General features: G+C 46.9%; 1 protein-coding gene across 4 annotated transcripts; it reads right to left on the reverse strand.

Moving 5' to 3' along the window:
• Window positions 1-751: 751 nt before the first annotated feature.
• On the reverse strand, window positions 752-25,751 carry ZNF746 (zinc finger protein 746). 4 transcript variants are annotated; one of them, XM_012512337.2, is made up of 7 exons: window positions 25,305-25,751; window positions 22,066-22,365; window positions 21,851-21,932; window positions 20,722-20,835; window positions 5,449-5,640; window positions 4,817-4,942; window positions 752-3,419 (listed from the first exon to the last, which is right to left on the reverse strand). In XM_012512337.2, exons 1-7 carry the CDS (start codon window positions 25,326-25,328, stop codon window positions 2,326-2,328), a joined length of 1,932 nt encoding a protein of 643 aa, XP_012367791.2. In that variant the 5' UTR covers window positions 25,329-25,751; the 3' UTR covers window positions 752-2,325. The 4 variants fall into 4 exon arrangements, with proteins under 4 accessions (XP_012367791.2, XP_003270936.3, XP_030682152.1 ...); XM_003270888.4 differs by having other exon boundaries at window positions 752-3,422; XM_030826292.1 differs by having other exon boundaries at window positions 21,851-21,977.

Below are 25,751 nucleotides of genomic sequence, written 5' to 3' on the forward strand. Positions count from 1 at the left end.
GATTACAACTACAGGCATCATGGTCCTTTCTTCACCTCCTGCCCAGTCAAGAAAAGATGCAAGAAGAGGCCGGGTGTGGTGGCTAACACCTGTAATCCCAGCACTTTGGGAGGAAGATCATGGGGAAAACCCATGATCACCTGAGATCATGAGTTTGAGACCATCCTGGCCAACATAGTGAAACCCTGTCTCTACTAAAAATACAAAAATTAGCCAGGTGTGATAGTGGGCACCTGTAATCCCAGCTACTTGGGAGGCTGAGGCAGGAGAATCACTTGAACCCAGGAGGTGGAGGTTGCAGTGAGCCGGGATTGCACCACTACACTCCAGCCTGGACAACAGAGTGAGACTCTGTCTCAAAACAAAACCAAACCCCAAAAAGATGCAAGAAGAAAGCATCCAACATCCATTTATCTTGGATACTCTGCAATTTTTCTCCCAGATTTTCCTATCTTCATGTATGTCATCTCAAATCATATACAACGTAATGACATAAACCATGTTTATATCCTGTTGGAAAGTGATTTGATGTGTTTTGATTCTCTCTCTAAATGTCACTTTTTCTTCACAGAGTCAAATTTCTCTGGAATCTTCCATTCCTAGTTCTCAAGGTCAGTTACCTGTCTGGGTCCAAGGTGACCAAGCCCAGAAGGAGGGCACTAAGAAAGCTGACCGGACAGTCCCTTGGAGGGCATGTTTGGGGGCATCAGTGACAAAGACACATGCCTAGGAATGGAACCCAACAAACTGCCTTGGTGCTGGTTAGGTTTTATTTTAACAGGATGTTTTCTCTTATTTTTCAAAATATCAGTTATATCAATATTAGAAGTGTAAACAAGTACAAAATATACAGTACATAGAAACAATTTTCTTAACTAGTCTATCGCCTAATAAAAGTATGCATGAGGGGGCTGAATGAATGGGCACTGCCAGGTCCCTCCCTCTGCAGGGGAAACAAAAGGACCGGTGGCTGCTTCAACAAAACAGGAATGGATATTTGTGTGGTAGGAACAGCACTGTGGTCGAATCAAGAAATCTGGGCCCACCTTTATGATGTTAGATGCAGGAATGAACAAGCCACTTGGCCCCCATACCCAGCCTCGCGAGCTGTGCCCTCTGGGAGTGCACACATTAAGGAGGCTGGGGCACAGGGAAGGCGGCTGCTACAAGCAGAAGTTCCTTTGAGGCCTCGTGACTGGACTCTTGTCGGTGTGGGACAAATATTTTAAGAGGGAAAACCTGGAAATCTCTGCTCCCCCACAATGATGTTCCAGTAGAATGAGGCGTCTTGCCTGTTGCTCTTCCCCACTCATGGCACACCACGTGTACCCACAGTGAGAGGCTGAGGTGTGTCCCCTCTGAGCAGTTTGCACCTCTAAAAAGAAATCCCTGTCCTGCTGCTTCCCAAGGTCACAGTAATGATCAAATGAGATGCATTTTGAAAATGAGAAACTACCACACAAAGTGAACAGGAGAAAGAAGCATCTCACGGAGTGAGAGGCAGCCCCAGGTTGGGGTGGGCGGCCAGGCTTTGCTCCTGGCTCTGCTGAGAGCTAGACGTTTGTGGTGCAGCTCCCCAGTTTCAGCTTCTCCATCTCTCCAGACCCAACGCTGTCATTTCAGACAACTCGTCCTTATGAGGCCAGGGAGTCACACACTAGGGGACACCACCAAGTGCCCTTGGGATGGGTACCGCAGATGGCCCAAAATAGAGAAAAGTTGAGGCCAGCACTTTTGGGGGGCCTTTTCAGGAGAGGCAAGCTGGGAAATGCAACTGCTACTCCCGGAGGGGTCCTTCCTGCTGCGCTGAGGTGTGCTCCAAGGGACCCAATGGCCCTCACTGCCCAGGGGCTTGGCGCGCTAGGCCCACTCAGCCCACCTGGGCAGAGCAGGGGCACACACGGGACCCCATCCCCAGGAATCAGTGGGCCAGGGGTCCCCAACTGGCCAACCTTCCAACACACTATCAGACTCAGTGAGATAGTGACGGAAATGCACGCCCTGAAAACCAAAAGTACCTACAAAATTTAAATGGCCCTATTACTATTTTCCAGCTTTTTCCTCAAGAATTAAAAAAAAAAAAAGTTTGCAATTAAATTACTTAAAATTCTACAGCGCTCCCATTTCACAGAGAATTCTACTTGGTTTAGAGGTGGCAGCTGTCCTGGTGGATAGTTTCTCCTTCTCCAGTGATCATCAGTTCAGCAACTTGGACATTTTGGTTCTCCCCGTTCCGCGTCTGCCTGAAGCTTCCACGCCGCCCTGCTGCCTGCACACGGGACTTTTTACACGTGCGGCCGGCAGGGGCTATGGGGCTGGAGGCGCTCACATGTCCCCGCCATCGGTGGGTCCCAGGACGCTGAGGCCACAAGTCCAGTCAGTCACAAGATCTGTGGAGGCCAAAGGTCCTTTGGAGGCAGGGCTCTTGAAGGGGTCAGGAGGTGCAGGCGGCGTCGGGAGTGGCTGGCCTCGGGCCGGGGTCTTGGCGCCCGCCGCATGGTTGCGCTGGTGCTTGCGGAGGTGGTCCTTGCGGATGAAGCTCTTGCCGCAGACGGTGCAGGTGAAGGGCCGCACGCCCGTGTGCGTTCGGTAGTGGTCAATGAGCTTGGAGCGTTCGGTGAAGCGCTTCTCACACTCGGTGCAGGGGAAGGGCCGCTCGCCCGTGTGCAGCATGCGATGGCGGATGAGGTGCGCGGGGCGCGTGAAGCAACGACCGCACTCCCCACACCGAAGGGCGCTGCCATCCCGTGCGCTGCCCCCACCGCTGGCGCCACCGCCGCTGCTGCTGCTGCCGCCACCGCCTGTGCCCGGGCCCGACCCGTCGGGCGCCCCGCAGCTGCGCTGGTGTGCGCTCAGGCTTACTTGCAGCTGGAAGCTCTTCCCACACGTGGCGCAGGTGAAGGGCCGGCCCCCGGGGGGCGCCGCGGGGTGCTTCTTCAGCCCTGGCTTGTGGCCAAAGCCTTTGGTCCGGCCAGGGTATTTACAGGGTTCGTTGAAGGGCCTTGGGGCCTGGCTGGGGTCCAAGACAGCCTCTCCGTTGTCCGGGGTGGAGTAGGGAAGCCCCTCGGGCCCCGTCCTCGGGTTCAGGCCCACTGGCGGTTTACACCGGAAATTCCAGCCCCACCGGATCCCTCCGAAGAGCCAGTCCCCAGGAGGGGTCTCCTCCTGGGCCACAGCAGGACTGAGCTCACCCATGTCCCTCTCAGGCCGGGCGGGCTCTCGCAGCCCCAGCACAGGGTCCTGGCTGGGGAAGGAGCTGCCCTGGCTTTCCCAGGCTCCTTCCTGGGCAGGACTAGGGAAAAACCGTGTGGCTTGCCCTGGTCCAAACAGGGTCCCGTGAGCCTCTAGGTCAGTAGGATGTACGGGTGTGGCCACCACCTCCTCTTCCTGGACTTCTGTTTTTATTACAATTTTTACATCTGCTGAGAAAGACAGAAAGACAGATACTGACCTGTCCCTTACCTGCTGAGTGAGCCACGATCTGCCACCATCACCTGCTCAGCAGCTGCATGGCCAAACTCCACCCAGGCCCTCGTGGCTGAGCCCAGAAGGCAGCTCAGCAGAGCAGCCTGGTGGTTGTGAGGCTGCCTCTCCCCGGAGGACACCAGTGTTCTGGCACCTTCACCACAGGACAAGCCACCATCATATCTGCTCCCCAGGTTCCATTTTTCAGTTTGGCTGTTAAGGCTAAGCATGAATTGATCCTCAGAAAGGAATTCAGACTGCTGCAGGCACTGTGCCCCACTGCAGTGCAGCGAATGGGGGTTCAGACAGCTCGGCCACATACCAGCTGTGGGCTGCAGGCAGTTCCTAACCCACGGCTCGTCTGTGAATGCCCACTTCACTGGTGTGAGGATTAAACCAGACAACATGTCTGAAAGCACCTTAGTGAGCTATTTGACATGCAGCAGCATTCAATAAATGGACCCACTAGCTAATGATACAAATATCAGTGAGTAGGAATGTGTTTGGCCAGGTGCGGTGGCTCACACCTGTAATCCCAGTACTTTGGGAGGCCAAGGCGGGCAGATCATGAGGTCAGGAGATTGAGACCATCCTGGCTAACATGGTGAAATGCCGTCTCTACTAAAAATATGAAAAATTAGCTGGGCGTGGTGGCGGGCACCTGTAGTCCCAGCTACTCGGGAGGCTGAGCAGGAGAATGGCGTGAACCCGGCAAGCGGAGCTTGCAGTGAGCCGAAATCGTGCCACCGCACTCCGCCTCAAAAAAAAAAAAAGAATGTGTTTGATTTTATATAAGCATACTTCAACTTCACATTCTGAGGTTTCACATCAGGGATCTTGGCTATTAGCACATTTTTTGGGTACTAAAATATGACGTTATTAAAGTAACAGGTGACTGGTCTTCAAAACAGAAGTAAACAGAAAGCTAATAGATAAATTTGGTGGTGGTTCTTCTGAAATCGGCCTTCAGACACCTGTCTTTGGTAGTACCAATATCTAAGAAGTGGTTTCAGTTCGATTTTGTTTTCTTCCACGCCAGAGAGAAGCCACAGTTGCTTAAGCTGGGGAGGAGGTATATCCTTCAAGAGATCGGCTTATTAGAATAGACCACTTAACACCATATGAAAAAGCAACAGACTGAAACATGGATGTCCTCAAGAAGGGCTGCTGACACCTATGATTTGGGAAGGAGATAAAGAACAGAATGTGCAAAGGGTCATAAGAGTGCAGACACCCTAATGTCTGTTGGCTGGAAGGTCAGAGCAGTTCACCAGTGAAAATGGGACGCCTGGACCCAGGTACTCCCCACAGGCAAGCATGGCCCTTCCCTTCCTCCTCTCGCCACCCGTACCTTCCGTGGAGGCTGCTGCGTTGAGCTTCAGGGTCCCGTCCGAGCATGCTGAAGAGGGATGGTGGGGAGGGAGATCCGCCTGCCAGGAGGTGGGCGGGATGGTGGTGGAAAAGTTGGAATGGACACCTGCGGTAAGGGGAGAGCAGAGCCAGTGGGTTAGGGGACGGATGGGGAGGACAGAAGACTGTTGGGGAGGAGAGCAGGCTAAACTCTGAGGTCCCCCCACTGGGGGCTTTTCTGAGTGAGCACGAGGACCCAGCCTCTCTGAACCCAGTGTCTTTTGTCCCCCTTTCTGAGGCACTGAGAAGCTCAGGCATCATCCCACGGGCCCCTCTCGAATAGAGGCAGCCAGTGACTTCCATGCCCAATGCTGAGGCAGGAGGAGCGGCCGCACGGTGATATAGGGGCCACTGGAATAGGACCAGAGAGACACCCAGGGACAGCATCAGCCACCCGAGACAGGCTCGAGACAAGTCCTTTAGTACAGTCCTACCTCAAGATGGGAAAATTTCTGAAGTTGTCAGGCCAGAAGTGTTGAGGGCCCACAGTTCCCCCATGCTGCCACGAGCCCTCCCCTGTCCCTCCCATGATCCCTGCAACTTGTTCCTTATGTCCCTGTCTCAGCCACTTACCAGAGGTGGCATCCGTGGAGATGTCTCCTGCTCCGGAATCCAGCTGGCTGAGGCCCCAGGGCTCCTCTCCGATATCTGGCTGCCCAGCTGCCCACGCCTCCACGCCTAGGGCCTGCTGCTCCTGGAGCTGGAGCTCACCCTCCTGCTTGATCTGCATCAAGAGGTCTGGGGCAGGAACTGGGGGCCCCGAGCCTAGGAAAGGGAGTGAGTGTGAGGATACAGCATCACGGCCCCTCAGCCCTGGGGCAGACACGCACCCAGCCGGAGAGGTAGACACAGAGGCCTTACAAGGGTCCAACAGCAAAAGAGCCTGGTGGGAAGGGAGGCAGCAGCAAACAGGATGGGAGCCTGGAGCAGAGCCTGAGGTCACATTGTATTGGGAATGCGGTAGCGTAGGAAAGGGTGAGGTGGGGGAGGGGAAGAATACACAAGTACATTCTCAGGGCTAGGCTGCTGGTCCAGGGGGAGACTGAGTTGCCCTGGGGATGGCCTGCCCTCACTTGAAACACAAGAAATGCTGGACAAAAGTGAACCCCAAGTCCCCCCAAAACCTTCCCCCCCTCATATATTTAAGTGAGTACAAAAGAAAAGATCCCAGAGGCAAGAATGACAGAGAACACACAAAGTCAATCAAGAGTTACAGTGGAAGGCAAGTGACCTAGAGTTGTTGGAGTAGGATACAGGCCTTAGGGGCTGGGCTTTCATGTCCATGTGAGGTTGGGAGTGTGGCCGAGCCGCCTGCCTGAAGCCATGAGCCACAGGCTCTGGCCTGTCTGTGAGATGGGGACTAGGAAAACTCCATCTGCCTGCAGGAGCCACCAGGAAGCAGCCTACTTGTCCAGGGCTATGTGTGGGAAAGAAACCCATAAAAACTTGGAATCCCATGTCCACACAGAATTCACACTACCCACACGGGCAGACACCATAAACTGAGAAATTCACAGAAAAATTGGCTGAGAGCCATGGCAACTCAGGAGGCCCCAGCATGGGCAAATGCAAATCTGCCTCAGAGGGGCACCCACACAATGCAGTCCACAGGGGGCTCCTAAGGGAAAACTAAAACCAGAAGAAAAACTAAAACTTACAAAACAGAAGAGGTGCCAAATGGCCATGAGAGTCATGGCAGAGTTCACTCCCAAGAGCTACAGAAAAAAAGGAGAGGCTGAATGATACAGTAACCTAAGTATGTCTAAGATCATCAAAGAGATAAAGAACAGAATCTTTAAGGCAAGAACAGCAAATTATTTTGAAAAAGGTAGATGTGAAAAAGAACTCAACATTCTAGAAATGACAGAGGCAGTTGTAGAAATGAAAAACTCAAATGGATGGCTCTGGCTCAACAACAACAGACTGAACACAGCTAGAGAGAATATTAGTGACTTGGGAGAGAGATCCAGGGAAATAACCCAGAGTACAACATTGAGAGATAAAGAATGAAAAATATGAAAAAGTTAAGAGACATGGAGGACAGAATGAGAAATTCCAACACATGCTGGTAGAAATCCCAGAAGAAGAGAATGGAGAAATGAGTAATGGCAATAGGTAAAGAAATAATGGTTGAGAATTTTCCAAAACTGAAGGCATTGTAAGTCCACAGTTTGAAGGAACAGACCAATTCCCAAGTAGGTAATAAAACAAACAAACCTAGACAACATTCATGTGAAATGGAACCACAGCAAAGACAAAGAGAAAAATCTTAAAAGGTACCCAAGAGAAAATAATGACATTCGGACTAGATATTCTTCAGCAACTAGGATATCAGAAGATAATGGAATATCTTCAAATGTTGAGAGAAAACATCTGTCAACTCATTTTATGAGGCTAAGACAATTTTTATTGCACAAACTAGAGGGGTAATATATGAACAAATTTAAAAAATAATCTCATATATGAATAGATATGCAAAGATTCTAAATGAAAGAATTACAAATCAAACTCAGCAATATATTTTCAAAAAAGAAGACGACATAATATATTATGAACATATTGGGTTTATTCTGAGAGCTCAAGGATAACACTAGAAAATATAATATCACGAACAAAGATAAGATTAATAGCAAAAACAATATAATCATCTCAACAGATGTAAAAACAGCATTTAGCTCTTCTATTTCTGACATATGGCTGGCTAGATGTGCAGAGCAACAGAAATTCCTCCCAATGTGGAATATCTAAAATTGCTGAGTAGGCTGGGTACAGTGGCTCATGTCTGTAATCTCAGCAGTCTGGGAGGCTGAGGTGGGAGGAGCTCTTGAGTCCAGGAGTTTGAGACTACAGTGAGCCATGTTTGTGCCACTATACTTCAGACTGGGTGACAGGGTGAGACCCTGTCTCAAATAAACAAACCAAAAAAGCCAGCCTAGGCAACATAGAAGACCCTGTCTCCACAGAGGGGAAAAAAAAAGTTAAAAAAAAAAGTTAGCCAGGCATGGTGGCATCCCCTGTGGTCCCAGCTACTGAGGAGGCCCATTGTGGCCCAAAAACTTCCAGGTCAAGACTGTAGCTTGAAGTGGTCCTAAGTCTGCACTGGCATCAGATGACCAGCTGAGGAACACACACACATTCTCAGGAGGAAAGCATTTTAAACATAGCTTTCAAATAATCAATGAGCTCACAATTACACATCACCATCTCAAGAAAACCAGCACCACAAACTCAGTAGAAATCATGAACTGGAGAATATGCCCCATGACTTTGGATATTAAAATTATCATATAAAGAATATAAAGTTCAATTATTTACAGAAATAAAAAGGCGGAGTGAAAGTATGAGGAAATAAGACTATCAAAACTGACCAAATTTTGAAAAAGAATCAAATGTAACTTTAGAATGGTAAGAAAAAATAACTGAATTTTTTTTTTTTTTTTTTTTTTGAGACGGAGTCTCGCTCTGCTGCCCAGACTGGAGTGCAGTGGCGCGATCTTGGCTCACTGCAACCTCTGCCTCCTGGGTTCAAGCAATTCTCCTGCCTCAGCCTCCCCAGTAGTGCTGGGACTACAGGTGCACGCCTCCAGGCCCAGCTAATTTTTATGTATTTTAGTAGAGATGGAGTTTTACTGTGTTGCCCAGGCTGGTCTCAAACTCCTGAGCTCAGGCAATCTGCCAGCCTTGGCCTCCCCAAGTGCTAGGATTACAGGCGTTGAGCTACTGCGCCTGGCTAATAACTGAAATTTTAAAATCCAATATGTAGGTTAAACAACAGAATGGAAATGACTGAATGGTGAATAGTGAACTAACTAGAAGATAGAAGAAATTATTCCAACCTTAACATAGAGACTGAGCTAAAAATATAAAGAGGGGTTCGAAGTTATAAAGGATAATATGAAAAAGTTCCAGAATAAAAGGTTAGAGAGAAAGGGGGCAAGGCAAAATTCAAAGAGGGAAGATAACACATTTTCCCAAACTGGGGAAACATTTCAGTGATTAAAGCAGGATAAAAGAAAATAAATCCACATCTAGACACATTGTATTAAAACTGCAGATCACCCAAGACAGAGACCTAAAAGCAGGGAAAGAAAAAATGCAGATCATCCACAAAGGAATCCTGATTAGACTGATGGCAGATTCTCAATAGCAACAACAAAAGCCAGAAAAAAGGGGCAAATTACCTTCAAAAGCTAAGAGAAAATAACACTCAAGCTAAAATTATGTCTTTCCACTACAGCTGTCCCTTGGTGTCAGTGGGGGATTGGTTCTAGGGCACCCCATGGATACCAAAATCCACAATACTCAAGTCCCTTATATAAACTGGTGTAGTATTTGCATATAACCCACACACACCCTCCTGTACACTTTAAATCACCTCTAGATTACTTATAATACCTAATACGACATAAACGCTATGTAGATAGTTGTTACACTGTATTGTTCAGAGAATAATGACAAGAAAAAAGTCTGTATATGTTTAGTAGACACCTTTTTTCCTGAATATTTCAAATGTGCAGTTACTTGAATCCACAAATGTGGAACACATAAATACAGAGGACTCACTGTATAGGGATGGAATAAAGATATTTTCACACATATAAACACATATAAACTCATAAACACACACAAACTGAGGGTTCATTACCATCAGACCCACAAAAAAAAACTTCTAAAGGAAGAAAAAATTTCTAAAGATTCCTCTATAACAATAGAAATAGAATACATAACTGTCAAATTAATTTAAAATAACAATAGTTTGAAACGGAGAAAACCTAAATGAATAATTCCCAAAGGAGGGGCAGGAAAAATACAGAAAAGGCAGAACTAAAGATTAACAGCACAATTTAAGATGGTAAAAAGAATCCAAATAAACTAATAACCATAATCAATGTAAATGGTCCAGACCAGAACTAAGAAGAAAAAAGAATGTGAACCACATATCTAATTTTAAGTATTCTGGTAGTCATGTTAAAAAAGTATGAACAGGTGAAATAAATTTTAACAGTAAATTTTATTTAGCCCAAGATATAAAAAATGTTACTTCAACATATAATCAATATAAAATGATTTATATTATTTTATACATGCATATTTTGTACACATGGCTTGTTTTTGTACATGGTTTTTGAAATGCGGTATGTATTTTATCCTTACAGCACATTTCACGTGCTCAGTAGCTACAGGTGGATAGTGGCTACTGTTTGGATATTTAAAAGGTAAAGGTAAAGATTTTCAGACTAAAACCAAACAAATCCCCCAGCTATCTGCTGTTTACAAGAGACATACCTAAACAGAAGGACGCAGAAAGCAATGTAAAAGAATTAAAGATGTACTAAGCCAGAACAATGTGAAGAAATGATGTAGCTATACCATATCACACGAAATAAACTTTGAAAGTAAAAATATTCATAGAAATAAAAAAGAATTACTGCATAATAGTAAACTAACCAGGAAGATAAAATAATTCTAAGCTTTTTTTTTTTTTTTGAGATGGGAGCCTTGCTCTGCTGCACTGGCTGGAGTGCAATGGTGCAGTCTCGGCTCACTACAACCTCCACTTGCCAGGTTAAAGCAATTCTCCTGCCTCAGCCTCCCGAGCAGTTGGGATTACAGATGTGTGCCACCACGCCTGGCTATTTTTTATATCTTTCGTAGAGACAGAGTTTTGCCATGTTGGCCAGGCTGGCCTCAAACTCCTGACCTCAGGTGATCCACCCGTCTCAGCCTCCCAAAGTGTTAGGATTACAGGCGTGAGCCACCACACCCAGCAAATAACTCTAATTTTTTAAGCTTATCATATAGCTTCAAAATAATAAAGCAAAACTGATAAAACTCTAGGGAGAAATGAGCAAATCCATCTTTACAGTGGCAGATTTTGATATATCTCTCTGTAATTGATAAATCTAGCCAACTAAAGGTTATATAAAATTTGACCAACTCTACTAACAAACCTGATTAAAGGGACCTAAGCAGATTCCAAACACAGAGAAAACACAAGCTTTTTAAGCTACAGAGCATTAAGGAAAAATGAACACTTTCTAGGTCATAAAGCAGATTTCAGCAAAATTTAAACGACTAGTATTTTACACACTGCATTTTCTAGCTACAACACAATTAAGTTTGAAATCAATAACCCCCATACATACTAAAATTTTAAAATATATTGCTTTTTAAATAATCTGAGTCTAAGAAAAAAATTGCAATGAAAATCAGAAGATTTCTGGAACCCAATATTAATGAAAATATTATCTATCAAAATGTATGGGCTACAGCTACAATGGTACTTAGAGGAAATTTTATAGCCTTGTATGTTTATATTAAAAAAGATAACGCAGGGGCCAGGCACAGTGGCTCACGCCTGTAATCCTAGCACTTTGGGAAGCCGAGGCGGATCACGAGGTCAGGAGATGGGGACCATCCTGGCCAACATGGTGAAACCCCATCTCTACTAAAAATACAAAAATTAGCTGGGTGTGGTGGCATGTGCCTGTAGTCCCAGCTACTCAGGAGGCTGAGGCAGGAGAATGGCTTGAACCCGGGAAGTGGAGATTGCAGTGAGCCAAGATCATGCCACTATACTCCAGCCTGGCGACGAGTGAGATTCCGTGTAAAAAAAAAAAATTAAAAAAAAATAACACGGGTCAAAAATTAATGGGTTAAGCAGTCAATGCAAGACATTAGAAAATAACATTTAAGAACCTTTTCAAAAGTAGAAGGAAATAATATATATGAGTATCATAAATTAATAAAAGAGAAGACAAAGATAGAATACAGTTAGTCAAAGTTGGCTCTTTGAAGAGACTATTAAATCAATTCACCTCTAGCAAGATTATCAAGAGAATGGGAGAGCACCAATAACCAATTGGAAGAATGAAAAAGGGAACATATTGATAAATGCAGCAGAGATTTAAAAGATATAGAGGATATTATGAATGTTATTCCAAGTAATTTGAAAACTCTGGGGAAACGGACAAATTCCTAGGAAAATTTCAACCTGCCAAAACTAAAGAAGAAATAGAAAACCTGAATAGTCCTATAACTAAAATAAATTAAATCGGTAGTAAAAAATCCTCCCCACCAAGCAAACTTAAGGCTCAGGTGGCCCCACTGGTGTTTTCTATTAAACGTTCAAGGAATAGATAATTCCAACATTACAAAAACACTCTGAAAATTAAAAACAGAATGAATACATCATAGCTCATATTTTTAATACCAAAACCAGACAAAAACAGTCTGAGAAAAGAAAATTACAAGCCCATCTCATCCATGAACAAAGATTCAAAAATCCTAAACAAAATAATTAGCATACAGCAATGTTCATAAAGGATCATGACAAAGTTAGGTTTATCCCAAGACTGCAAGGTTGGTTCGACATTAGAAAGTAACATAATTTACCTCACTAGCAGGTTAAGGAGAAAAAAATGTATAATCATCTCAATGGATACCAAAAGAAATATAAAATTCAAGTCATTACTGTTAGAAACACCTGGCCAACCACAGACATAGGAAACTTCTTTAGCCAGATAAAGGGTATTTGTAAACAAAATCTTTAGCAAATATTATACTCAATGTGAAAAGTTAAAAAGTGTTCTCTTTAAAATCATGAACCAATAGGACACCTGTTATCATTTCTATTTAAGGATTTTCTGGGAGTTCTCAGTCAACACAATAAAACAAGAAAAAAACCCTAAATATTTAAAAAAATTATTACTCATAGATATGATTAACTTTTCAGAAAACCTGAGAATGATTAGACAATTAATAGAAAGGTTATTAGCATTAATGAAAATTTTAGTAGGGTGCCTAGATTATTATCAATAAATGAAAGACAACTACATTTTTATATATTAATACTGTGAGGTTTTTGAGAAAGCCTATCAATTACAATTTTTCTTCCTTATGAAGGGTCTTAACAAACACAGAAATAAACAGGTGAAGCTAATCTATTTTTATTGCTGATAATTCAGCACATAATTCTGCATAAAGGGCAGAGACATTGGAATGAGTTCTTGTGATAGGAGAAAAAGCATTTGGAGAGGGGTATTCTCTGCCCTCAAGTCCCCAACAGCAACAAACAGAAAATGCAAGTTAAAAAAAAGATACCACTGACAAAAGTGATTAAAAAAAAAAAAATAACCTAGGAATAGATCTAACAAAATATGTGCAAGACCTTAATATAAAACTTCATTGCGACATTATAGACAAACCAAATGGAGTGACTTAGGACATTCACAGATAACATAACTGAATATAGTAAAAGTGTCAATTCTCTCCAAAATGTTAATAGATGGAATGCAATTGCAACCATAACCCCAAATGGAATTTTTCATGGAACTTGACAAGGCAATTGGAGGGTTTATCTGAAAGAGCAAAGGAAAAGAAGAACCAAAGTGCAGTGAAAAAGAAGCAGGGTCTCCACCTCATAGCACCACAAAAGTCCATTTCTGAAGGATGAAGAACTTGAACATGAAAGACGAACTCTGAAAACCTTTAGTAGGAAATATGAGAAGGTGCACTGGTGTACTACAACATTGAAGAACGTAAACATTTCTTAATTGTTTAAGACACAAAAAGGACAAACCATAAAGGAAACACTAGTAAATCCAAGTACATTAAAATGAAAAGCATCTGTTCCTTAAAATATACCGCAAATGGAGAAGATAACAGCAACACACATAGTTGACAAAAAGGTTAATATTTAGAATATGTAAAGAACACTTACAGGCCAGGCATAATGGTTCATGCCTGTAATCCCAGCACTTTGGGAGGCCGAGGCAGCAGATCACTTGAGGTCAGGAGTTCGAGACCAGTCTGGCCAACATAGTGAAACATTGTCTCTACTAAAAATACAAAAATTAGCTGGGCGTGGTGGTGCACACCTGTAGTCCCAGCTACTTGGGAGACTGAGTTAGGAGAAATACTTGAACCCAGGAGGCAGAGGTTGCAGTGAGCCAAGATTGCACCACTGCACTCTAGCCTGAGCAACAGAGCAAGACTCTGTCAACAAAAAACAACTTTAAAAAATGCAAAGAAGACATAAACACGCATTTCACAGAAGAGGAGGGACAAATGGCTCACCAGTAGAGGATGTAATGCTCAATCTTATTAATTAGGAAAATCCAAGTTTTAAACCATAAATTTTAAACCATTTCACTCCCACCAAATGGGCAGAAATAAAAACAGCATTTTCCAGGGTGGTGAGGATGAGGTGTGATTGGAACCCCCAGGCCCTCCTGGGGATACCAGTTGGTATCCCCACTTGACATCACCTGGAAAAGTTTGAATACGTGTCTTTTCTTTCCTATGACCCAGCAGTTCCACTCCTGGATCTACACCTAGAGAAGCTTTTACATATGCATAAGAATGTTCACAACAGCCAAAAAAAAAAAAAAAAAAAAAAAAAAAAAAAAAAAAAAAAAAAAAAAGAAAAGAAAAGAAACAACACAAGCACCCACCAATGGTAGAAGGAATAAATACATTGTGTTATGGTCATAAAATACAAAACTGTAAAGTGGTGAAAATCATGAAAATGAATGAGCTACAGCTATACTACATTAACATGGATGGCTCTCAAAAACATAACGGCAAATGAGAAAAGCAGGTTAAGGAAGAACATATGTGGTATGATTCCATTTATAAAAAGTTCAAAAGCAGATAAAACTAAATGTGTTACTTAGGATACATACTGAGGGAATAAAAATGTAAAGAAAGGCAAGGGACTCTATTTCTGAATTTTCAGTTTATGTATACTATAAGAGGAAGGAAGGAGTGTGATCAGGGAAGGATGGGGGTCCAGGAGGTTCAAGCTGTGGTATCTCTCTCATGCTGCGTGTTGGGAATACGGGGTTTACTACCAATCTCTAAACATCACATGAATTTTGTTCTGTATGTATTTTGTTTGTTATGTATAATACACAGTAACAATGTTGTAAAACAGGGGTCTCCATGCCCCGGGGAATCTGGACTGCACAGCAGGGGGTGGGTGGAAGACGAGCAAGTGAAGCTTCATCTGTATTTACAGCCACTCCCTATCGCTGGCATTATCGACTGAGCTACGCCTCCTGTCGGATCAGTGGTGGCATTAGAGTCTCACAGCAGCGCGAACCCTATTGTGAACTGTGCATGCGAGGGGTCTGGGTCACACTCCCTTCTTATGAGATGCAACAGTTTCATCCCCCAGTCATCCTCCCGGTCCCCCATTGGTGGAAAAACTGTCTTCCATGAAACTGGTCCCCGGTGCCAAAAAGGTTCGGGACTACTGTTTTAAAAGAAACAAAACACAATATTTTTAAAAAGGAAAAAAACAGCATTTGATACAATATAACAATTGTTCACAATAAAAACTTTTGGGTAGCGTGGTTAGAAGGAAATGTCTTTAACAGTATTTTCAAAAGCCAAAGGCAAAAATCATACTTAGGGCTGAAACTCTAGAAATATACCTTGTCCACAGACAGGATGCCACTATCACTGCTGCTATTCAACAATGTCCTAGTCAAACTGCGAAATAAGAAAAATAAATTTATAAAAAGTTAAAAAAAAAGACACAATCTTTGTGTGATTTGTAGAGGATATAATTAACTACATAAAAAATCCAAGAGAATATATAAAGAAACAAACTATTAGACATGAGAGCAAGATTTTTTTTAATAAACAAAAGTCAACAGCATACCCGTACACCTGCAATAACTAATACATGTAATAAACTGTAAAAATCCCATTTATAATGAAAAACAACTATCAGAAGAAAACTGTAAAATCTTATTCAAGCACATAGAAGCCTTCAATAAATGAGTGTTCCAATGAGTAGAAAGGCTAATGTTGTCATGAAAGCAATTCTCCAGATATTAGACTGTAAAGTCAATGCAATTCCAATCAAATTTCCAACAGGATTTTCTTAGGAACTTGACATACAGATCCCAAAATTCATATAAAAGAACAAAGATCCAAGAATAGCCAAGACAATTTTTTGAAGAACAAGCAGAGAAGGATTAGTCTACTAGATATCAATGCTTATTATGAAGCTAAAAGAGCAAGGTGTTGGTGCAGAGACTGACAAAGAGACCAATGACACAGAAGCAGGCACCCAGAAACTGCCTTGTGCACATGCAGAAACCAGCTCAGGACAGAATCGCATCACAAATCAGTGGAGAAAAGCTAACACATTCAGCAAACTTTGTTGGAAAATCAGTCCATCGTTGTGGGAGAAAAAACTGAAACCCTCCCTTGCAAGCTACACAAATTTTAATTCTAGATAAATTAAAGACTTAAATTTGAAAAGCAAAACCTTTAAAAATTTATAAAAAAATAGAGAAGAGTATCCTTCTGACCTTGAGTGAGGTAAGCAAGGATATCTCACTACAGAAAAAGCACAGATCATAAAGGAAAAGACTGACATGTTTGACTCTTTCAACAGTGAAAACTTCCATACAAGAACTACAACGTTAAAGACCTACCACCGACAAGGAGAAAATGTTTGTAATGCAAATAATAGACAAAGGATTCGTATCTAGAACACATACAAAGAAGCCCTGAATAAAGAAGAAAATGAAGAATATCTCAATAGAAAAACAGAAGACAATTCACTGGAGAAGCAGCCAAATCATCATATGAAAAGGGCGTGCAACTTCACTAACAGTAAGGAAAATACAAGTTGAAATGAGAGGCCATCTCACTCCCATCAGGTTGGCAAAAATGTAATTATGGAAATTGGACAGACGTTAGGAAGCAAGTTCTAGGAGCACCCGCTGGCACTGGGTACCCCTGGGGAGGGCCATACAGTAACGGAAGAGATGAAATCAAGCCTACGACGTGGTGAGGCCATCGCTGGGTCTACTCCCTGGAGCGGCATCCCCACAGGGGCACAAAGAAACAGGCGCAAGAACGCTCACTACAGTATTGCTTGTGAGAGTGAACAATCAGAAAAAGATTAAGTGCCAATCAGTGGAAGAATGGAAAATAAATTACGATATAGTTGCTTCTGGAGTATTAAGCATCTGTTAAAAGGAATGAACTTGATCTATATGTATCAACATGGATAGGTCTGAAATACAGAATAATGAGTGATAAATATAATGACATGTATGTAATTTTCCAGAACACAAAAAACCATATTATCTATTGTTTACAGCTACCAAAGTACACAGCAGACGTTTTAAAATGTGGATAGAAAGAATAAACAGAAAATTCCTAGGGAGGCCTGGGAGACCTAAAAAGAGATTTAAATGGTATCAGAAATACATTATTACACACACACACACACACGTTTTAAATTTTGAAACAGCATACATTCAGCAAATAGTTATTGAATTCCTACTCTGTACTAGGCAATATTCTAGGTTCCTAGAATGATTAAACAGATAAAAATTTTTATACTTTTGAAATTGACATTCTAATGGACATATGATGAATCTATGAATAGGAGACATATATATTACATGACGCTGTCTAACACGGAAGACCCAAAGCAGGAAAGTAGGCCCGGCGTCCTGGGTGGGGAGGGCCTGCAGTGTCGATGACAGGAAAGGCCTGCAGGTGGGACCTGCCTGAGGAGCACCCCCAGCAGAGGGCACTGCAAAGGCCTTGGCACAGGGCGGAAGGAACAGCATCAGGGATGGTGCAGCTGGGCAGACAGTGAGAGAAAAGTGGAGGAGGTGAGCCGACAGTGCGGGTGAGATGGAAAGCCAGGACTTGGGTCTAAAAGGTATCACTCTGCTGGGCTGAGACGAGACTCTGGGGGATCAGGGCAGGAGGAGAGGGGCTGGCAGGAGATGATGGGCCTACGTGGCAGAGTAGAGGGGACAAGGCCAAGGAAGAAGACAGACCATTCAGCACCATGGAGGGCCCTGATAACCGAGGTTGGAGGGGTTTCGGTGGAAGGGTAACAGAGTGGGAGGGAAGGTGCAGGAGACAGCAAGCACAGATGTCCCCAAGGGGCTCTGCCACAAAGGTGAACAGAGAAGCGGGCAGTGGCTGCAGGGGTAGAGGTCAAGGCAGGATTGCTTGTATTGCCCTTGAGAAGGTGGCATGAGGTGGGATCTGGCGCCAGATCAAAGGTGGGCTTTGGCTGGAGGGTTGACAGTTTAGCAGTCACAGGAGTGAAGGCAGAGAAGGGAGCACAGGTACAGGCAGATGGCGTGGAGAGGGCTGTGTGAGTGGTGTGTTTTTCTTTAATTTAAAAATTTTAAATTAAATTAAATTTTAAAATATAAAACTGTTCTCAGTTGTGCACCATACAGAAACAGATGAGCTAGGTTTGGCCCTCAGCCACAGTCTGCTGGCCCCTGGGCTAAGGAGACACAGTGTGACTGCGTGGCAGAGTGCCCACTGAAGTCGCTGGTTGTGAATGTCACGTGACACCAGCAGCCAGCTTACCTGGTTCTCCGCAGCCACGTGCAGCTGCTTGGCTGCAGGTGCAGAACACCGATGGATTTCACCAGGTGGATAAAATGAACAAAACGGGCAAGAGCACCGAGGCTGTGTGCAAGGGGGGACCACAATGGTGGGCATGGAGGGAAATGAGGATGAGCCAGGGCAGTGAAAAGGCAGCAGGGTCGATGGCTTGCAGGTCTTGAAGGACTGGAAAACTGCTGGAATCAGGACATCAGACGGAATTGAAGGGACGGCAGGAGGCGGCCAGGGAGTGGTTTGCTGGAGATGGAGATGGTGGGTATGGTGCAGTCACTGCCGTCACAGTCACGGATGGCCGTGGGATGGGTGGAGGGGGCACAGGACCATCAACAAGAAGGCTGCCATGGCCAAGACTGAGGGCAGGAAGAGTGGTAAGATAGGGAAGGTCTGCAGAAGCAGCAAAAAGACAAGGCCTGAGACCCAAAGGCAGGTTCTCTAGAGAGGGATTGAGGCTGGCAGAGGCACAATCTGAGGGGTGAGGACCCTGTCCCTGGTGGGCCTGGGCTCAGAGGGAGGCAGGGAAGAGGATGACAAGCACTCAGAGGGCTGCAGTCCCCTGGAGTTCAGTCCGAGCAGGGAACACTCAGGACTCGGTGGGTCTGCTGAGCCCTGAGTCCCACAAGGCTCAATGGAGGGATGTGCAGGAGGTGAGGAGAACAGGAGGTGAGGTCTCACAAGGGGATGGGTCAGGCCAAATGTGGCAAGGGATGAGCTGGGAGTCCTGGCTTCTCAAACAAAGGGGACAGGGATAAAGGCCACACAGGATCCCTGCCGACAGGCTCAGGATGGACAGTGGAGTTTGTGTCTACTCATCTTGTCTACTGGTGGGTAGAGGCCACGGATGCTGCTGAACACCATACGATGCAGCCAGAGAGTGTTACGGGGTCTTACCAGCAACCAGCATATTTCCAGGTCCCTCTTTACTCTCATTTAATGATGCTGTGGAAGTGAGGGAAGCCTCCACACATGGTGTAAATACAACAAAACCCACCCACCCAGAACCTCCCACCCAGGCTAGGAAGCTGGACGCGCACGGGTTGTAACCCTCTTTTCCAGCCCAATAGTATGTGTTCTCAGCCATCTTTCTGTCCTCTAGCATTCAGCACTGTCCTTGACACCTAGAAGATTCTCAAAAATGCATCTGTAGAACTAAACTGTCAATGTCCTGATGACGACTAGCAATGCGGCCAGCCCGGAACATGCTTCTGCCCTTAGGAAAGTGCAAATCTGACTGAGATGAGATGACGAACATGGGGGATGCATTTAATTTCACACAAGTGGAGCACAGGAGGGCCTCTGCGGATCACCACCTTTCTCAGTGTCAGACGAAAGGGAAAACCAAGGCAGGTGGGATGGTCAAGGGCAGGTCTTCTGGAGGAATCAGGGGTTGAGCCTGCAAGAGATGTGGTCTCCCTGGTCAAATGACCCAGCAGGTCTTCACTTTAGGAATTTGGTCTTTCTGCTGTGTCCACCTGTCCTTCTCTTCACTTTCAAAGGTGCTGACTGGCTCCAGGGAAATCTGAGACACTGATATCTGGTAACCAGATTCACCTTAAATAAATGTGTGCTTCTAATAATACCAAACCATAAGGCTGACCAATGCAGACCAAAGTAGCTCTACAACTGCTACTGGTTTAAATTAAGGTTGGTTCTTGGAGGCAAGGCTGACTCTTTGCACAGCTTTGAATTAATTTTGTTGTCAATATACAGCTGACCTTGAACAACACAGGTTTGAACTATGCAGGCCCACTTATAAATGGATTTTCTTCTGCTTCTGTCACCCCTGAGACAGTAAGACCAACCCCTCCTCTTCCTCCTCAGCCTACTCAATCTGAAGAAGACAATGAGGAGGATGACCTTTATGAAGCTCCACTTCCACTTAATGAGTAATAAATATATTTTCCTTTCCTTATGATTTTCCTAGTAACATTTTCTTTTCCCTAGCTTGTTGTAAGTATATACTATGTAACACACAGAACATACAAAAGATGTGTTATTGACTGTTCATAGTATCAGTAAGGCTTCTGGTCAATAGGAGACTATTAGTAGTTAACTTTCTGGAGAGTCAAAAGTTATACATAGATTTTTGGCTGCGTGGGACTGGGGGCTGGTGCCCCTGGCCCCTGCGTTAAGGGTCAACTATGCTCCTGCCTCCCCTCTCAATGTCCTCCTCTCCCTCCCCTCATCTTGTGCCCTGCCTTTGTCTCTTCCTAAAAGATTAGGTTTGCCACCTGTTTCCCCGATAGAAAGCGTTCGTTTCTGGAGCATTAGTTGACTAAGGTAGAGATTAAAACTCAACTATAAAAAACTCAGACATAAAACCTGTAAGTTTCATGTTTCTCCTCCACTCTCTCTGGAAAGATCACACCCTTCCTGGCCTTTCCGTCTCTGTTTCCCACACATCACCTGATGCCTCCCTGGCCTTCTCCCAGCCCTTACCTGGACTGGGGTCCACAGGAACATCTGGAATCTTGGGGCCAGGGCGGCGCCAGTTGCAGGGCTCCTTCCCTTGTTCAATCTGGGAGAGGACCTCGGGCTTGGAGATGGCATAGTCTGAGGAAAGACAGAAGGTTAGTTTTTGTCACGTTCCAGTCAGAGCTGAGGACAGTCAGCCCGGAAAACCAACAATGGTCTAGAAACGAAATCTCTTGATCGTCATAGCGCAGTAGCTCTCAACCACGGCAATTTTGCTCCCTGGGGGCATGTGGCAAAGTCTGGAGACAATTCTGATTGTCGTGCCCAGGGCTGGGGGAGAGGTGACTGCCATCTGGAGATGCCCTGAGAGGCCAGGGCTGCTGCTCAACATCCTACGATGCAGAGGATGCCCCCGACACACAGAATCACCTAGTCCCAAATGTCAACAGTGCCGGGGTGAAGAAACTGCCACAGAGCGTGCACGTTAAACAGCAGTGCACTTGTGCTGATGAAACATAACCTCACGTCTGCACCTGCTCCTGCCCTCTCTAACAGGTCTCACTGCCCTCGGCTCCGGAGTCACACAGAAACCATTAGGAAGAGGAAGCCAGCCCAGGAAGAAACAGTCCAGGCCCTTCCTGGGCAGGATCAAACAAGGAGAAGAGCAGTAGCCCCAGGGGCTGAGGGAAGCAAAGTTTTGAGGCATGAAGAAAACGTCTGCTGCAAGCAGCACCGTCTGCCCATGTTCTCCACTGACATCGAGGCATGTTGCCATAATGGCCACGCATGTTTGTAGCAGAAGGCTGAAGGAAAGAGTCTTTCTCAAATGTGAGTCAATTACATACTGGATCTGAGAGTAGAAGGGGCCTTCCCCGCTCCAAGTCAGCAAGAACAGAAAGGTCCACATCCCGGGCCTGCGTAGCAGAGACGCCACCGCCATTCCCAGACTGGCATTCTGGGAAACTCAACACAGGGAGAAGGGAGCTTTTAACTCCATCACCCAGGGCTCATCTTTCACAAAAGGTAACAACTTGTAAGGTCAACAATGTTTCTGGTGATTTATATAACACTGACATGAAAACAACTATGTGGAGGGAGAAGTCTGAGGACTTGCAAAATCCCATTTAACAGAGAAATGAGTGTCAGGCCTTACCCAGGGAGACCAGTGTCTCGTAGTTGCCCCTCATCACGTGCTTGTAGAGCTCCTTCTGCCAGTCCTCCAGCTTGCCCCACTCCTGCTCGGAGAAATACACGGCCACATCATCAAAGGTCACGGGCACCTGGAACCACAAGTGTCACACTCGCTCACCCACCCGCTCATGGGTTTGGCCGCTTGGGCTCCCACACCCCAAGGCATCCCAGGGCTACCTTGGGGGACTCCCCCTTGCTGCCGGGGGGCAGCCGCAGGATCCAGAAGTTCCTGTTGCGCAGCAGGTTCTCCACGTTCTCCAGCCGCCTCTGCAGCAGCCCGTACTCCTGCAGCAGGGTCCCCAGCACGGCCCACTTGCCCTCCAGCTGGTTCCCGAACTCCACAGCTGTCTTCTCGCAGTCGGCCAGCTTCTTCTCAGCCATCCCGGTTCGACCTTCTAGGGAAAGCAGGCGAGCAGCCTGCGATTCAATCTTCCTCTCCATGGCCTGAATCGTGGCTGCCATTGTCCACGGAGAAATCTTTCAGAAACAAAAGAGAAACTGGCATCATTCATTCCATCCACTGTCTTCATTGAGCCCCTCTCTCCCTAGGCACGGGGGAGCTGGGCTGGGAGCCCATAGGTGTGGACAAGTGGGGCTATCCTGCACCACATGCCAGATCTCAGGTTGGCAACGCAGACCCTTATCACGGTGCTCACCACCCTACACAGTAATTTCCTACCCACGCCTACACTGTGGGCTCCCTGAACATGGTATTGCACCTTTTCACACCACGGTCCTTGACACATGGCAGGTACCCAGTGCAATTTTGCTACGTAAACAGTGACTTAGCATTGCTGGGCATTTTAGTGGAGAAATGGTAAACTGCAGATTTACTAGAGCCCAGCCTGCACCTCCCCTCATGATTACACAGGAACTGTCTACTGATGATGACCCAGCAAAAAAAAACAGCTGGTTCACTGAAACGGCACAAACAAGAGTATTGCTCAATTTTTCTTTTTTTTTTTTTTTTAAAGCATCTCATGTCCCCTTTTAACAAACATAAAAATCTAATGGCCAGTTCCTCTTCCCCCAGGACAGTCTCATTTTGTCACCTTCCCATCTGCCCCTCCCCCACAAGCTAAAATCCCCATGATTGCAAATCTCCATCAGTCCAGAGTTAGGCTTTTTGACACTGCCTGAGCACTACAAGATTCTTTCTCTTTCCCAGTTCCCACCCCCTCAAGGTAAAAATGATGGCCTCCAACATTTTTAGAGCTGTACCAGGAGCAGTGACATACCCTGCAGTCTGGTGAAGAAAGTACATATATGCCACAGTTAGACTTGTATATGGGCAGCAACCATCTAATTAGAGATCGGGGGCTTCCCTGTCATTGGAAACGTTCACATGGCGTATTAGTGACCGGCAGCTGGGACAAGGAAGAATGGGCACATTTTGCGGTGGGTAGGGAGCTGGACTGTTTGAGCCACCCACATCTGAATGTGGGACCTACAGGGCAGAGAGGCACTCCTGGTATCAGGACCTGAGGATCAACACCTTCTTACAACATTCTGCAAAATAGTTCCTCAACAAAAGGTTGGTGACTATTTCCAAAATGAAGAAGTGGCTACTAGAAACCAGTGTGGATTCACTTAGAGAAAGTCACTGAGAACTAGAATGTGGATGGACAGCTAAAAAAATAGAGACAAAAGGAGAGTTTGAGCAGAGGGAGAAACAAACTTGTCTAGGACAGTGCTCAAGATACTGTCTATTTGGAAGGAAGCAGGACCCAAAAAAGGTAGGACTCTAAGGGGTCTTCAAGGCTGGGAGATTCTGGACAAGCTGAACTGTTTCTAGGCGAAAACCCCAATGTGGGTGGGAGTCTTGCTCTCAAGGAGTAGGTGGTCCCACAGCACCTGGGTGGGCCAGCGTGGTTCTGGGCTTGAGTACACCCTCCACCTAAGGCCACTGTTCCTTCCCTCACCTCTCCTTTCTCAGAGCAATCCCTGTCACGTGATCCCAGACGAAAAGAGTTTACTCCAGAAGCTTCCTTTCAACTGGTCACCAGCTCCCCATCCACTGAAATCCTACCCATCCTCCACGTGCATTATTGCAGTCTTTGTGTGGCATGAAAGGGACCTCTGCATAAACTACTTTATTAAGAAAATATTAGTCTTTTACAGATGGATAACAAGGTGCCTGGGTTTCTTACAATTCTGATGGGGCCAGGAAACTCTGTGTAAGGCCTTCACACTATGTGGTGGGAGGTGGCGACTGTGCACTGCTCACTCCAGCCCAGCTTCTTACTGACAAGTGGCTGGAATATGTGGGGCTGTCCTTCGACTCCTGCCAGGGGAGCTGAAACTCTTTGCTTGAGAGGAGCTGATGGTAAGAGGAGCCCGATCCCTCACCCACTGCCCACCCGCAGGATGAAGTCCAGGCATGCAAGCCCCTTCCTAGTCTCTCTCTGCAGACTCCTTTCCCACTGCCTCCAAACCAAAACCATCTTCTCCAGGCTCATGGACTCCTTTCGGTGCCTGCACACGCCCTGCACTGTCCCGTCTCTCTACACCTTTGCCCAGGCACTCCTCCCTCCCTGGAAGCACCACCGGTCTAGCTGGGCCTGAAATCCTAGCCTTCCCTAAAAGCCCGGCTCAAATCACAGAGGTGCAGAGCATCAGGCCAGGAGGGGTGAGCAGCGGTACCAAGAGGCCCCCTGACACTCCTTCCCTCGGAGCCCACCGCAAGCTTCCACCTGGGCGCCAGCCCTCACCCCTTTCTGTTTTGCACGATTATTGCCCGTGTACCTGTCTGCTTGGTCCTTGAAGACACAGCCACTGTGTCTTTTCACACTTTCCAGCTGGGTAATCCTGGGCAAGTTAAGTTCTCTAGGCCCCGGGTTTTTCTTTTGTATGACAGAGATTAACACCAGTACCCACCCCACAGGCTTGCTGTGAGGACAGACTAACGCCTCAACAGGGCTTGTTGAAGTGCGTGGCTCTATATTCCCTTCCGCGCCGACCCCGGGAAGCTGGGCACGTAGTGGGTGTCGGTGTATGCGGATTCGAAGCCGGACACCTCCCAGGTGCCACCAGGCCGCTGCGGGGGAGATGGAGAGGGACCTACAGGCCGAGCGCCAGGCAGAGAAAGGAGCCGCGGGTGGGGAGGCACCCAGAAGGAGGGGACAGCGGCTGGGGCGGGGGCAGGAAGCCCCGGAGGGCCCAAAGAACTTGGCGTGGGGCGGCCCCGGCGCGGGGACAACCGTTCCGCCAGCGCTCGGGCTCGGCTCGGAGTGGGGGCCCGGCCGACGTGCGCAGTAGGCCCCGGCGGACCCCGCGCCCCATTCGCGGGAGCCCCAGGCCCGGTGGTCCGGCCCGGACCCCGGAACCCCTCCCCAGGGCCTGCGGCGCCGTGTGCCGGGGCCGGGCCGCCTGGGGCCCCCAGGCCGCGAGTCCGTGCGCGCGCGGGTCGCCCTTACCGGAGCCGCGACCGCCTCGGCCATGGCCCTGCGCTGTCCCGCCCGGCCCGGAGGAAGTCGTCGCCGCCGCCGCCGCGCGCGGCACCACGCAGGCCCGGCCGCCCGGTGCTCTCCGCAGGCGGCGCCTGCCTGGCCTTTCCTCTGCCGCCGCTCCTCGCTGGCTGCCCCTGCGCCGCGCCGCCCGCAGTCGCGCCGCCTCCGTCAGCGCCCGGCCGGTCCACACTGCATCCTGGGAGCCGGCGCCGCGGCCCGGCCGACGAAGGCCCGTGAGGCTTCCTGGAGGCAGCGCGGCCGCACAGCCCCACCTGCAGCCTGAGAGGCGAACGGCAGGCGCGGCGCCCTTCGGCCCGCGGCCCCGCCCAGCCCCGCCCGCGGGGCCCGACGGGAGGACCTAGCGACCCCGGGCCGACCCCGCGACCCCGGCCGGACTGCCGAGCGCGGGGAGAT

The sequence above is a fragment of the Nomascus leucogenys genome, chromosome 13 (assembly GCF_006542625.1).
Source record: "Nomascus leucogenys isolate Asia chromosome 13, Asia_NLE_v1, whole genome shotgun sequence".
In the NCBI taxonomy this organism is placed as follows: domain Eukaryota; kingdom Metazoa; phylum Chordata; class Mammalia; order Primates; family Hylobatidae; genus Nomascus; species Nomascus leucogenys.